This window comes from Dermochelys coriacea, chromosome 25 (assembly GCF_009764565.3).
Source record: "Dermochelys coriacea isolate rDerCor1 chromosome 25, rDerCor1.pri.v4, whole genome shotgun sequence".
In the NCBI taxonomy this organism is placed as follows: Eukaryota; Metazoa; Chordata; order Testudines; family Dermochelyidae; genus Dermochelys; species Dermochelys coriacea.
In genome coordinates, this window is record NC_050092.1 from 5,852,961 (window position 1) to 5,867,783 (window position 14,823).

Genomic DNA, 14,823 nt, shown 5'->3' on the forward strand with positions numbered 1-14,823 from the left:
CCCCCCCCTTCCCCCACTAAGAGAGAAAAGGGAGGGGGCGGGGGGGGCAAGGATCCCCCCAACGTTGTTGGTCATAGTAAAAAAAAAAAAATAAAAAAAAAAAGGGGGGGGGGTCAAAAATCACCCGCCACCCCCAAATTCCCCCCCCCCTCCACGAAGCTCCCAAGGTTAAAAAAAAAAAAATCAAAATAGAAGCGCACTGAAAAGCCCCCGCCATAAAGCAGCAACAGGCCGGGGGTGGGGGCTGTCAGCAGGGAGGGCAGCTGAGGACAGGGGGGGGGGGGCTGGCTCGCTCCCTCCCTCCCTCCGCCCCCCCCGCGTCTGGCGCGTTGGTCGGGCCCGGCCCCGGCGGCTCATTGTGCTCGCTTCACGCCGGCCCAAGATGGCGGCGGCGCTGGAGAGCCCGGCCAGCCGCTGACTACAATAGAGGGAGGCGAAGGGGAGCGGGCGGCCCCCCCCCCCCCCCCGGCCCGCACTCTCCGAGCGGCTACTCTAGCATGGTGCGGGGCCGCCGCCGTCTCCTCCTGCTGCCGACATGGGCGAGAGGCTGGAGCTCAGGCTGAAGTCGCCCGTGGGAGCCGAGCCGGCCGTTTACCCCTGGCCGCTGCCCGTCTATGTGAGTATCGGCCCGGCCCGGCCCGGCGGGGGGCCCCGTCCCCGCGCGACACCCCCTGCTCCCGCTCAGAGCCCCCCCCCGCCCGCCCTGGACACCCGCCGTCCCTGCTCCGCACCCCCCTACCTGCGGTGCCCCCCGTCATATCCCCCCCCTTGCCCCGGCCCCTCCCGCTCCTCGTCACATCCCCCCCCCCCCCGACCCTCTCTTCTTCCCAGACCGACCTCCCCCCCCCCGCCTTTGACCGGTCCCCATCAGGCTCCCCCTTTACCGGGTACCTCCCTGCTGCCTGACAGGTCCCCCTGTTCTGGGCACTGCCCCCCCCCCTAAGGCTCCCCTTGTCCGGGCACCACCTTCTGCGGACCCCGCACCTGGGCTTCCCCGTTGCCCCCTGCTCTGGGCACTCCCCATTAGGAACCCCCTGAGCCTGCTCTCTCTCGGGCACCCCCTCTCCAGGCCACCTTTGCCCCACAAGTCACCCCTGGTCCTGACACCCTTCAGACTCTGCCTTTCGCTAGGCACCTTCCCCGGTTTCACTTTCATGGGTTGTCATCCATAGACTGTCCCGTCTCCCCTCAATCCCCTCATCTGTCTCCCAAAGAAAACCCTTGTCCTCCTCACCCCACCTAAACACTCCCTGCCCAAATCACCTCTCTGCTCCAGGCAGCCTCTGGTCTCACCAGGCCCAAATAGTTGCCGCTCCTTCCACAAAATCCCTCTCTTTTTTTTTTTTAATTCCTTCATCTCGTATTTTCTGCCCCAAACAATCCCCCCTCCCCATCCACTTGGGTGTCTTTCTCCTTCCTCCAAATCTTCAGTCTGTTACTGTTCCCCAGTCATCCTCTTCCATGTTCTGAATACTCATCCTCTCAATGGAAGAGATTCCTGTTTATCCAACCTCTCTTTCCCAGTCTTCATCCCCAGTTACTTCCTTGCTGCCTGTCAGTCGCCATCCAGACACCCCTATCCCCAATAAACCAACACCTCCCCTGTTTCCAAACCAACCACCTTTCTAGTCTATGGATTCCCCCTCTGCCCTCAGATAATCCCATTTTCTCTGGACCCCCAACCCAAACAAACAATTCCTTTCTATAAATAAACCCTCCTGATGCTGTTTGGCATTATTTTCTATCATTATTTATTCAAGCCCTTTGGCACCCTGTTTCTAACCCACCTTGCTCTGCTCTCCTCAGTCCCCTTTTTCCATTCAGCCCAGATCTGGATTGGATATTTTCTGTCACATTCAAAGTTTTTCTTTCGGGGTGGGGGCTGTAGCAATTTGTAGCATTCGAATTACTGTAGTGTAAATAAATAACTATAGGTTGAAATATAGCAAAGGGTGGGTTCTTTTAGTCCGCTCAATTCAGGGCGGTGTTTCTCTTAGAAAAAGTGGATTTGACCTCTAAAATTGGTTGAACTTCACAGATAAACAGGGACGCCTGGGGGAGAAGATAGCTAATGAAAAGTTTTTCTTGAAAAGCTCCTTAGTTCCTCTGACAGGTTAATAAAATTGTTTCAGACTAGATCAAGAAGGATTTGTAATTTTGCAAATGTGAACAAATCTAGGTTCTTCTTTCTGGTGGTGAAGTGGGGGTGTCTCAACTGCTCTGACGGGTTGGGGAAGGAGGTTAAGGGTGTGGGGGAAGGGGGAGAGAGATCTTAATTCCCAATAGGGAAGGGAGGGTTTTGGAATTTGTGTGTGGTTGCATAAGTGCAGCTTTCCTTGACTTTTTTGAATACTTATTTAAATAAGTATTAATGTAAATTACCTTTTTATTTTGTCTAAAGAGAATTCCAAGTAAACTTTTCCGTTGATTACACGTTAGAATCCCCACCTTCTCTCAGATATGACACTGATTTCCCGTGTGTGTGTGTGTAATTTTTTAAAATAATCCACAAACTTGACTGTCTTTTTCTGTCTGTCTTGAATCAAAGTGCTAGATATGTCATCCCTTAAAATGAGAATTTATGTTCAAATTAGTAAAAGCCTCACCAAGGAGAAATTTAGACTGTTTGTCTACTTATATATGGTTAGATGTCAGTGCAAAACCAATCTAGCCTCAGCATGAAATATTTATCCCCTGCCATGTAAAAACACAGGGTGTGAATTGGCTTGCAAAGAGACAGGCAATAGTCTTCTAAAAACTGGTTTGAATGCTGTTGGCTTTCTTTGTAGTGTTTTGGTGTTTGGACACGCTAGGATTTAGTCTAAGTATTTTTGTAATGCTGATGCAACTGCAATTATATACTATCTTGCTTATGGTCGGGAAGACCACGGCATACTTGCTTTCTGACTTTTGGTGCTGTTGGATGTGCCCGTGGTTTTCAAAACATCCTGCATATACCAGGGCTTGCTATTTTTGATCATCCTGCTCCCAGAGCTTGAGCCCTCCACCACACACTAGTTAATGCAGCCTTTCCTGTTTGGGCAGCTCTGTCGTGTGTGTGTGTGTGTGTGTGTGCGCGCGCGCGCGCGCGCTGCACTTGAATTGACAGAAACTGAAAGTGTAATAGTGACCAATTTAATTTCATGCTTGTTTTCACATATTAACTTGCCTCTGGAAACTGATTGTATGTAGCAATAAATATTTTCTTGCATAAGTTAAGGCTCAATCAGGAAGAAGGGAATGGATTGGTGATATTTGTTTGAATCTCCTTGCTTAAAAAAGGAAACCTGAATTTAATGTTGTTACAACTTGTGAAGTAGGAATAAAGAAATTATCAGGGGAAACTTGGCCAGGTGTTTCTAGGCTGCATCTAGTCTAAGATGTCAGAATATGCAGATTCTCTTTTACAGTTCATCAAAATGTAGTGGGCAGGGTGCCTATCTGCATATGTTATCTAAGATTTAAGACCTGCAGTCGAACCCGAACATCCTGTCGTTAAAGTGGCCTCTCTGGGTTGCATATTTTTTCCCATAGTGTTACAGAAGTGAATGGTTCATCTGGAGCTAATCAATATTTTGTACTGCAGCTCTTTTGAAGAGATCACACTCCATAATTGTGTGTACTTGCTGCAACTTCAGCAATTGCAGCAAAGAACTGTAATGCTTTAAAAAGAAATCCTCTTTGAACATTGCAGTGTCTGGCCTACTAACATTGTACTGTATTGAACGGTAGACTTTATTTCCCTCGTTGGCTCAGACTCTAGTTGGCAGCAGGGTGTATGTACCGTTGTGGTTTTAGAGCTCAGCTCTGTTTGACGTCAGCAGAATGTTTCTTAGTTTCACCACTGACTCCACTTGCTTCTTGGTATCTAGGAGGCAAGGTGAGGTGACTTCAAAAATTAATGTTAAAGATTTTTTTTTTGTTTAGAAGCATCTTTATTTGCAGTTTCTCAAGGCTTATACGTCTCTGTGCCAACATTACGAGAGAGAATTTGTGAAGTATGGAGAGAAAATAAAACAGCACTTCCCACTAATTTATTTCTGAGAGCCACATGAATGCTGGAGAATCATATCTGCAGTATCAAAAGTTGCTCAGGTGTTGCGGAGCTGCTGTTTGGTAGCACAGTTATGTGACTTAACATTGTATTAGACAACATTTGCAACTTTTTATTTGTTACTACATCCAGACTTCATTTCACTTAGCAGAGTGTTTTTGTACCATGAAAAAGACTATGATTAAAAATGTTCATATTAATGGTGAATGGATGTTAGCAATTTAATTATGGTATGATTTTATTTGTTGTTGTAAAGGCCAGTTGCTTATTTTGTGTACAATAGGAAAACTGGGATCTCCTCAGACTGCTGAATTTGCATAATAGCTCAGCTGACAAACTGATGCATGTCAAGATGTTAAAAGAAACCTGGGAGGGTGATGTGAAACGTGTATTTCCCTACAAGACTAATTAAGACCGTGGGAGGAGAGAGCATTGGTGTTACAGATACAGCCTCCCACTGGCTTACATACAAAACTGAAAGTATGACTCTTCCCCCGCCTTCTGCTTTCCTCAAAGGCCACAGTTTCCTAATGAATACATGGTGAGCAGTTCTGTCCGTAACACGCTGATGAGTAAGTTGAATAGTGCATGGTGAGTAATCTTTCCCCCCCCACCCATGACTCAGAAAATATTTTCTGATGTTGACCTCTGGTTTTTATGAGTGTCCTCCTTAATCAGAGCTGAGGTGGGTTTACCCTTCTGTATCACAGCTTAACTCCTTGACTCCCAAAATCCAGCCCAATGCCCACTTGCATTAAATTCTCAAGTGCCTAGAATATTAAGTCTTGTACTCTGCTTCATTTATTGTATTAAAGCTTTATTTTAATGACAAATGAGAAGTTTAATACACCTAGATCTATTCTAAATGACCCAGATAAGGTTTCCTTACTTTATCACTCTGCTGGCCTCTCACTTCACTTAGAATTATTTGCTCAAACTTCAGATTTCAGGTATATGGACTAATACATAGAAGATGTCACTCTTGTTCATACTTCAAAACATAGATACACAGGTTTTGAAAAAATTCCTGGTTGTTTACTGCCTCAAGATAGATATAAAAGACACAATGTTTGGGGTCTTCTCACAAGCAAGTTCCATTTGCAAAAATCTGATGAAAAGCACAATCCCTGTTATCTCTGAGGGTGTTGGAGCTTATACTGGGGCACTAGGTCTTGTTTGCTTGCTGGGTGCCATTATGCAGCCTCCTATCAGGATGAAGTATCCCCTTCAGAACAGGGAGTAGCCTGTGTGACTGTGCAGTCTGAATTTTAAATCTTCAAACTAGCAGCAGTGATGATAAATCTGGGTTAAAAAATCTGAGAATAATTCAGTGTTCTATTGCTGTTTGTGCGTGATGGTTTTTATTCTCACTGCTATCTTTCTGCTGAGCTCTGATGGCAAAAATATTCCATTGGCCAGCAAAATTTTGTCATAGCATCATTTTTGCAGCTGTTTGAGAGAGGCATTTTTTGGCATATGTGTCTATTACTGAGAAGTAATGAAATACAAGTTTGATATAGTATTGACTTTATTTGTAGAAGTGGGTGGGTGCACAGCATCTTTTTTTGCCCACTAGCTAGGAAATACAGGCTGTGACACACATGATATCATTCTGTCTCTAATGGAATGTGTTTTTTCTGAAAACTCGGGGGCAGGCACTAATGATTAAAATCACCACGCAGCAGTGTGTCACCTTTTAAAAATGTATTAAAGGTTAACTATGGAGATGAAAAACAAACCCTGTTTAAGATCTTATGCCCACTCTGATTGTGGGAAGCAGCCCTGTCTGGAATGTAGCTGTTTGCATCAAAACTGCATCTTCCCTGACTGTTAAGGAAAACAGCTTCTGTTAATATAGGAGTGGACTCCAATGGTGTGCTGTCACCTAAAGTTTTCCCAGTGGGCGTGGTAATGGCAGTGGCTCTCCAAAAAAAAAAAAATCACGATACAGACTTCTTAATCATCAGAAGCTGTGTGTGTGATGGTGACTCACAGAGTTGGGAAACGTTGGAGCTGAACTGATATTTGTGGTTGTGGGGAACTTTTTAAAAAATGTCACTAGTGTAGAAAAGACTTTGAAGCTTTAATGGTCTTCCCCTTCTCTGATCATCCAAACCTTGCATGCACTTTGAACGTTAGTTCTGAGTAGGCTAAATCCAGGTAATTACTGATTTGACGATTTCTCAAGGTTGTCTGGATAATAAAGTATATGGAGATAAATACTTTCTAACCAACAAAACAAACAGAAGCAAGTGAAAAAATGAGCATTATAACATGATTAACATAATATAATATGTTTGCATTGTTGTTGTAGCTATGTTGGTCCCAGGATACTAGAGACACAATGTGGGTGAGACGGTATCTTTTTTTGGACCAACTTCTGTTGGTGAAAGAGACAAGCTTTTGAGCTACATAGAGCTCTTCTTCAGGCCTGGGAAAGAAATCTTTCCTGAACCCCTTCTTCTGGCCTTCAGATAACAACCCCCCCCCCCCCGCCCTGGCCTCAGCAAGCTCATTATCAAAAGCAAGTTTCCCACAGACCAAGACACACCAAATCAAAGCAGCACCAGACATTGCCTGAACAACCTGCAGACACATCTCCACTGCCACAATGATCAATACCCCCTGCAACACACCTTTCAAGATCCATGGGTCCTACACATGCCTATCACAACATTCGGTGTACCTCATCCAGTGCACTAAATGGTCCAATGACAGTGTGGGTGAAACCAATCACTATGCTCTTGAATGAACTTGCACAGAAAAATGATAAAAGACAAAAACACCATCATATAACCTGTGGGTGAACACATTTCATAACTTTGCTAGATACTAAAAAATCATGGTCTTAATAAAGATACTGATTTATGGTTTATTACAACAATCTGTAACCCACTGATTCCCTCCCCCCTCTTTTTGTTCAGTCTTATGACTGCAAGGGTGTTAACGCGCCATTTCATCCTGAATGGTCCCTTAGAATGTGTTACCTCCTTACATTAAACAATCTGCTCCACCTTATATTTAGCTGTGGTATTCTGAGGCCTGGTCTGCATTAGAAGATTAGGTGGGTATAACTTCATTGCTCAGGGGTTTGAAAAATCCACCCCCATGAGTGACGCAGTTAAACTGACCTAACCCCTAGTTTAGACAGTACTAGGTTGATGGGAGAATTCTCCCATCGACCTAACTACCACCTTTCAAGGATGTGGATTACCTATGCTGACAGGAGAACCCCTACTGTTGGGGTAGTGGTACAGCTGCAAAGCTGCAAGGTGCAGCTGTCCTACTGCAGCATTTTAAGCGTAGATAAGCCTTCAGTACCTTTCCCAGACTCAAAGAAGAGCACTGCGTAGCTCGAAAGCTTGTTTCTTTCACCAACAGAAGTTGGTCCAATAAAAGATACTACCTCATCCACAATGTGTCTATAATGTAATTTGACAGTTTTTCTCCATTTTCTTCAAAATGCAAAATGAAACTTGGCATGTGCTCACAATGAGGTTTTCTGCTCTAGTTCAGGTTGTGAAAATATTGCCACCCTATAACTTTTCACGCCCCTTGGGTTACCATAGAGTAGCAATTTATTTTCTCTGCAAAGGTTCTCGTCAAATATAATTTTCTGTGGGTGATAACCAAACATTTACTCAGATTTCTAAATGGTTTGATTCGGAGTGGAAACTGACAACACAATACCTGTATTTGCATCCTAGCAAAAGCTCAGTAAGCAAATACCTTTCTCTAAATCCTTCTCCCACCTCAAAACAAGATCTCCATTAAAATTAAGTCAGGCTATTGTGTGAAAGTACCTTAAGGCCATTTCTTCTACAATTCTGTTACTGCGTCCTTGTATTTGAGGCATCTGAGAGGCATTGACATGAAATGGAGGTTGTCAAAGATGTGTGGTGGTCGTTTTTTTTTTTTTTTTTTGGGTAGAAGATGGGTGTTAACCCAACTGTCCTGGCCAAAGTTCCAACTGTGACAATATTTTATTTAACTAAAATTCTCCCTGTGGTTTCAATTAGACACAGTATAGAACTGTTTTTGCAACTGAAAGTTCTCAGTGTTGAGGGAAATCCATCTCACCATATGCAGCTCCCACCCTTCTTCCTCATGGCAACCCACTTAAGGAGAAGATTGTCCTTTCAAGTATCAGCCATCCAGATGAATTGTGCTTCCCCTGGGATCTTGTGAAAGGTATTTTATTCCTTGGTTTGCAAGGTTTATGGGATATGTAATCACCTTTCTCCCCGAACAGCCATACCTCTACTTTTGCACTTTTTCTTTTTTTTTTTTCATGCTCACCTTCCCCATTCCTCCTTTTTTCTTCCTTTGTTTCAGCTCTTAGAATTAACCTTTTGAGTAGGCAATTAAAACCTCCCCCATGCAATAATGAATACACATGATCAATAGTATAGTAAACAAACTTGTCCATTGTATTAATAATTTTTTGGTTATGTATCTGATAGTTTGTATATGGTATATTAAAATACTGTTTGCAGTTAACTTTACTTTCTCTTCCTAACAAAAGTTGCCATGGGGATGGGGAGAACTCACACCAGGAGTCCATGAATGCAATGAATTTTGCAGTTGAGTACTAAATACAAAAATAAAACAGAAAAATCTAAAGGAAAGCCAAAAAACAAAATTGAACATCTTGGTTATACTTGCCATGTGGTACGAATTGGGCTCCTCAGCCACTTAAAAACCCACCAGTGAACCCCTTTGTCAGACCTTGTCCTTGCATCAAGGGATAGCCAAAGACTTGCCATGTAACTTTTGTATTCTGTAGATATTGGTCTTCCAATGAATCGTTGTTCATTCGGTGCAAAGACGTAAATAAATGTAGTGGAAACTAGTGGAAGATATTTGGCGTATGAAGCAGTTTAATGAGTATTTAACTACGTTTTATTCAACTAGCCAGCAAGGTGTTTAATTCCATTATCGTATATAGTATAGAAATTCAGACATTAGAGAATTAAGGAGTAGTTGCTATTTTTAGGATATAGGAGGAAAGCAAGTTATGTTTTACAACAGGAAATCTAAATTATGAATTTTCATAGATATGATCAGAACTATGAATAACAAAGATTGTTTCTGTTCTATAGTCTTTTTTTTTTTTTTTCCCTTCCCAGTTTCATAAGTGAATGAGTGACTTTTTGAGGAAGCTATGAACAAAGGATATTTTGGTGTCAGGCTAGGGATCTAGGGAACTAATGAAGATTGCTGAAATAATCAGTGGTGTAAAGAGAAAAGCCTTGGAAAGTTCTGAAGCAGCTTCTTCCATTTAATATCCCAAATATATTGTTAGAATCTGCCTATACTAAAAGGAAACGTTCAGAAAACTTCTGTTGGTTAATCACGTGTAGCTCCATTGTTGGTAGCAGCATTGGGAGCTCTATAGTGAAGAGACAATCCAACCTTTTTAGCACTGTCATGTATCCCTTTTTAGATACAAAGTTTAAAAACTGCCCTCAGCTGTTGTGTAGTGTTCTTGTAGTGTGCACTGTCAAATAGCTGCTTCCTGCTAGTCCAGATGTGGGTGCATTTCAGTGTTATGGGAGGTGTTCCTTCTAGTTTGGACATCGATTTGTAAAGCCCTTTGGTGTGAAAATTGTTCAGGCAAGATTTTGATAGTATAGGGTAGAATTCAGTGAAATTAATGGGTGTTTTGCCATTGACTTCTGTGGAGCCAGGATTTTACTGTTTTCAGTGAATCTTCATTACATGGAGTAAACAGGTTGGAAGTGCTTAGCCTTTGATTTAATTTTTGCCTTTAAATCAGGAATATCTTCAGATATTACAGAGTTGTAATGACAATATTTACCAGCCTTTAAAATTAATCTGGTCTTTGAAAGCTTTTGATGGTCTCATTATAAGTGCTATACGCAGTATGAAGTCTGTGGCAGTGCAACAAGTTGAAACTCATTGTAGGTGCAGCACAGTTGTTGTTGTTATTGGTCTCAACACCCTCAGAAACATTGTTCTTCTCTGACCTTGAGACTCCTTAAGGAATATAGGTTTGTATTCCAGCATTTCTGATGTGTGCATCACTGTAATAAGTAGAAGGTAGCCTCAGATAGTTATGGTATTTCCATCTTGGATTAAAAGAAAAAACTTCCTAAAATTTAAATCGGACTGTGTAAGGTACCAAATTAGCAACAGAATAAATAGGTAATGGTGTGTGGGTGTGTGTGTACATAAATAAAACTTATGTGGTGAACAGAATTTCCTCCTCCTATTTGAAAACATAAATTTTATAGTTGGGTTCAAAGTAAATGAAATGCAGTTTCTGTCTCTTTAAAAACATGTAAAAAAAAATTGCTGTTAACATTCTTCTAGGTAGTGTGATATGTTCAATTCTGAAGGGCCTCTGTGACTCTTGAAGTCCATCCCACTTTTCTGGAAATGTTTAGTGGTTGCTTTTCATTGAAAGTTAGTAAAGGGTTTATTCTCTTGGGAACTCTTTGTCACCAAAAGATGCTGAATTCGTTGGAATGCATTTGGTAGGCAAATTCTGTTAACCCATTGCACAGTTCTGAAACTCCTTAACGTTAAACACACTAAGTTCTTTTATGACGAATGCCCTTGGTGTCTCAATATTGTCTCAGAATTTTGAAAGAAAATGTCCTTATCTTCTAATTTTATCCTTTTTGATTACTCCTTTCCCCATTTCTGCGCCTAATGGAACTTGAAATTAACATGACTTTGATTTATTTATGTTCAAGCTATTAGTATGGTTTTGGGACTAAGTGTTCATTTGTATCAGGAGTAACATATGCAGAACATTCCGTTTGCTTAGGTTCTACATAGAGAGAGAAGTTCTGGCAATGAGAACTTTTTGGCAACCGCTTGTGTGGACACAGATTGGTTTATTTCAGTTTAATTTAACCCTTTTCCCAACTGACTTGACTTAAACCAAAAAGTCATTTTTATACCAGAATAAGTGTGTCCATATCCAAACATAGGTTTATCCAAACACACAAGTTGTAACACTTTAACTACACTAGTCCCATCCTTCTTACCGTGGACATGGTTTTACTGGTATAATTTTATTCCCGCATGGCATTGGTTTTCAACCTTTTTTCATTTGTGGAGATCTCAAATACTTTGAATGGCGGTGTGGAGGGAGAGGAATTATTTAAGCTCAGCACCAATGTGGACACAAGAACAAATGGGTATAAACTGGCCACCAGGAAGTTTAGACTTGAAATCAGACGAAGGTTTTTAACCATCAGAGGAGTGAAGTTTTGGAATAACCTTCCAAGGGAAGCAGTGGGGGCAAAAGATCTATCTGGCTTTAAGATTCTACTCGATAAGTTTATGGAGGAGATGATATGATGGGATAATGGGATTTTGGTAAGTAATTGATCTTTAAATATTCAGGGTAAATAGGCCAAATCTCCTGAGATGGGATATTAGATGGATGGGATCTGAGTTACTATAGAAAATTCTTTCCTGGGTATCTGGCTGGTGAATCTTGCCCATATGCTCAGGGTTTAGCTGATTGCCATATTTGGGGTCGGGAAGGAATTTTCCTCCAGGGCAGATTGGAGAGGCCCTGGAGGTTTTTCGCCTTCCTCTGAAGCATGGGGCATGGTTGACTTGAGGGAGGCTTCTCTGCTCCTTGAAGTCTTTGAACCATGATTTAAGGACTTCAATAGCTCAGACATGGGTGAGGTTTTTCATAGGAGTGGGTGGGTGAGATTCTGTGGCCTGTGCTGTGCAGGAGGTCGGACTAGATGATCAGAATGGTCCCTTCTGACCTTAGTATCTATGAATCTATGGATCTTTTTTGAATCTTAGACATAGGCTGTGGACTCCCAGGGATCCGTGGACCATATGTTGAAAACCAGTGCTACATGGGAAGGAGAACAAGCTATACCAGTATAAGCCATGTTTATTCTGATGTAATTGTGTTCACACTAGGGGTTGTACTGGTTAAACTATTTCGGTAGAAAATTGCACCCCTAACCAAAGTAGTTACACAGTACACAAATTATGTGTAGACGAGGCCTACAGTGGTATAAATTTACAGATTGAGTTATACCAGTGCAGCTTTCTCATGTAGACATGGCCTCAGGCTCTGTTTACACTACAAGTTACGCCAGAATAATTTATAGGTTTCAGAGAGGTAGCCATGTTAGTCTGTATCAGCAAAAACAACGAGGAGTCCTTGTGGCACCTTAGAGACTAACAAATTTATTTGGGCATATGCTTTCGTGGGCTAGAACCCACTTCATCAGATGCATGGAGTGGAAAATACAGGAGCAGGTAACATGCCTTATGTCCACGAAAGTTTATGCCCAAATAAGTTATGTCACTTGGGGATGAATAAATCCACCCCTCTGAGCAACGTAAGTTACGCTGGCGTAAACACCGGTATGGACCGTGCTATGTCGGTGGGAGAGCTTTTCCGGCTGACATAGCTTCTGCCATTCATGGGGGCTGGAGTAGTTCAGCCGATGGAAGAGCTCTCTCCCGTCGGTTTAGAGCAGCTACGTTAAAGAACTTACAGTGATGCAGCTACATTGGTTGCATCCCTTCCAATTTGCTATCACATGAACCACCTCCCCTTGCGTTTGCAACATGTTCCTGAGGCAGCTACAACAATTGCTTATGTGGAGATGTAAAAATATTTAATGCTTTTTAGCTGTCTTAGTGCAGTGTAGTAGGTGGAAACAAGGAGGAGCCAGCGCTATATGATCCAACAGTTCTGCAATCTATATCTATCACTCCTACCCATAATATTTATTTGGGTCCCATACCAGTTTAGGAACCTCTAATTGAGAATATTTTCCCCATTTAATTTATCATACTTTCAGTATAGGTTAGATCTTGGCCCCAAATTCCCATTTTTTTTTAAATTTAGCAACCCCCACCCCTGCCTTTTTTTTTTTGGTCCCTTAAGAAGGCATTAATGCACTGCAGGTTTTACGTGATGTTTTCTGGCCAGCTGTGTGTAGTGCTATAAATTATTTGAAGCTTTGATTGGAGCCTTGGTTGTGGTTTATGACCTTGCCATGTGAGAAATAATCTTTGAGCTGTAGTTCTTTGATTTAATGAAGATAAAGAGAATAGGGGCACATTGCTTGCTGGAGGGAGTCTAGAGATGTCTTTTTGCTTTATACCTCCTCCTTGGAAGGAAACCTCAGTTGCAAGGCAATTCAGAAGAGGTTTCTTGCTCCAATGTGTAAGGGAAGTATTGTATTCCAATTGCTACGCTGGAAAATAAATGACACCAACCTACTCTCAGCTGAAGGCTGATGGCATTAATATATATAGCCCTGCAGTATGAAATATTGCACAGATATGACTTTAGCTTTCTCTTCACTTTGTATTCAGAGGGACCTGAGGCATGTGAGTATAAGCTCACCAAAAATTGGTAGTGCATATGCCAAAGGGTCTGAAACTTCTGAGAGAGTGACTCAAGATAGTTGCTAGCTGCACTGGAGATCTTGAGACTTCTCAGTTCATTCGGTTCCCTCCCCAAACAGTATCTCTTTCCCTTTTCCCTATCATAGCTGGAAATGCTTCTTGCATGGGGTTTCAGACTTTCACCATTACCTGTAGATGTTTGTATCCAGAATGATTCCTGTCTTCAAAGACTTAGCTGCATGTCTGCCTGGGCAGGCGGAAAAATAAGTTAAAATGTTGTATGTTCCAAATCAGGATGTACACAGATTTTGGCTGCTCATATAGCACTGGGTTTTGAAAGAGAGCATCTGAATGCCACAGAGTAATGTGGCGCATACTCCTTCCCTTTTCTATCCCTCTGGGGTAGCCATAGCTCAGAGTAGCACTATATTGACACCCCTTTTGGATCTACAGAAAACCTGTCCACTTGAGCACAGATGGAAGAAACCTGGGGGATATTAAAGACACTTGAGCCACTGATCACTTTGGGCAAATTGGCAAAACAGGCTGTTTTTCTTGTCCCACCTTTGTGATGTCGCTGCTAAGCAACCTTGTCTGTAGGTGACCACAAGGGTGTATGCACCCCTTGATGGTGTGGCCAGCTGGGCCATGTTTTTGCTAATATGCAGATTGGCCCTTTGCAATCAAAATACTTTTATCAAAGCATGAGGAGGAGCTCAGCAGTATTCTGAGACTGGCTAAGTGGTTGGGAGAGCCTGAACTGCTGTGATTTTGTGGCCAGGAGAGGAGTGGTTTCCAAAGTAAGGCCAGCTTCTGCCATGAGGGAGGTGACTGAGACAGCAGCAACATGGAACAGAACAAGCATTTTTTTTAATCAGTTTGCATCATCTGCTGCTTCCTTTGAGTTGTACTGACTGACCTAGTAGTTGTTGAAGGACTCATGAGAGACCTCTTCCTCCTGTTTTGCAAATGCCTGACCACAACTAGCTTGCATGTGCCCAAATTGTCTTGGGCAGCTCTTACACAATTCTGAAACTAGGCTTTGGACACCTTTCTTTAGGGAGGAAGTGTGTCCTAGTTGCTAGAATACTTAAAAGGGACTAAGGTGTCCTGGGTTCTATTCCTGGATCTTCCATTGGCTTGCTGAGCCATCTTGGGCAAGTCACAGTCCCTGTCTTTGCCTCAGTTTCCCCATATGTAAAATGGGGGTGTACTGACTTCCTTTGTAAAGTGCTTTTGAGATGTACGGATTAAAAGTGCTATAGAAGATCAAGGTGATATCTGTAAGACCACCTCCTCAGTCCCACTTATTTGTGTGTGCCCATCCTCAGATTTTTCCCATGAGGGTGGTTTGGCATACTGAAAATCTATCTCCTGCTTCAGAGTAGCAGCCGTGT

The 14,823-nt window shown here is 42.5% G+C and overlaps 1 protein-coding gene across 16 annotated transcripts in view; it reads left to right on the forward strand.

The window, feature by feature from the left end:
• DOT1L (DOT1 like histone lysine methyltransferase) overlaps positions 1 to 14,823 on the forward strand; it is a 123,831-nt gene that overhangs the window by 24,051 nt on the left and 84,957 nt on the right. For 10 of the 16 annotated variants that reach the window (XM_038384307.2, XM_038384302.2, XM_043502757.1 and 7 more), the window contains exon 1: positions 359 to 616. The exons of 1 other annotated variant lie outside the window; for it this stretch is intronic. In XM_038384307.2, coding sequence (XP_038240235.1) covers positions 536 to 616 — 81 coding nt within the window. In that variant the 5' untranslated portion in view covers positions 359 to 535. Of the gene's footprint in view, positions 1 to 325; positions 617 to 14,823 lie in introns of those variants that run through there. 5 more of the 16 variants (XM_043502755.1, XM_043502758.1, XM_043502756.1 and 2 more) reach the window with 3 other exon arrangements.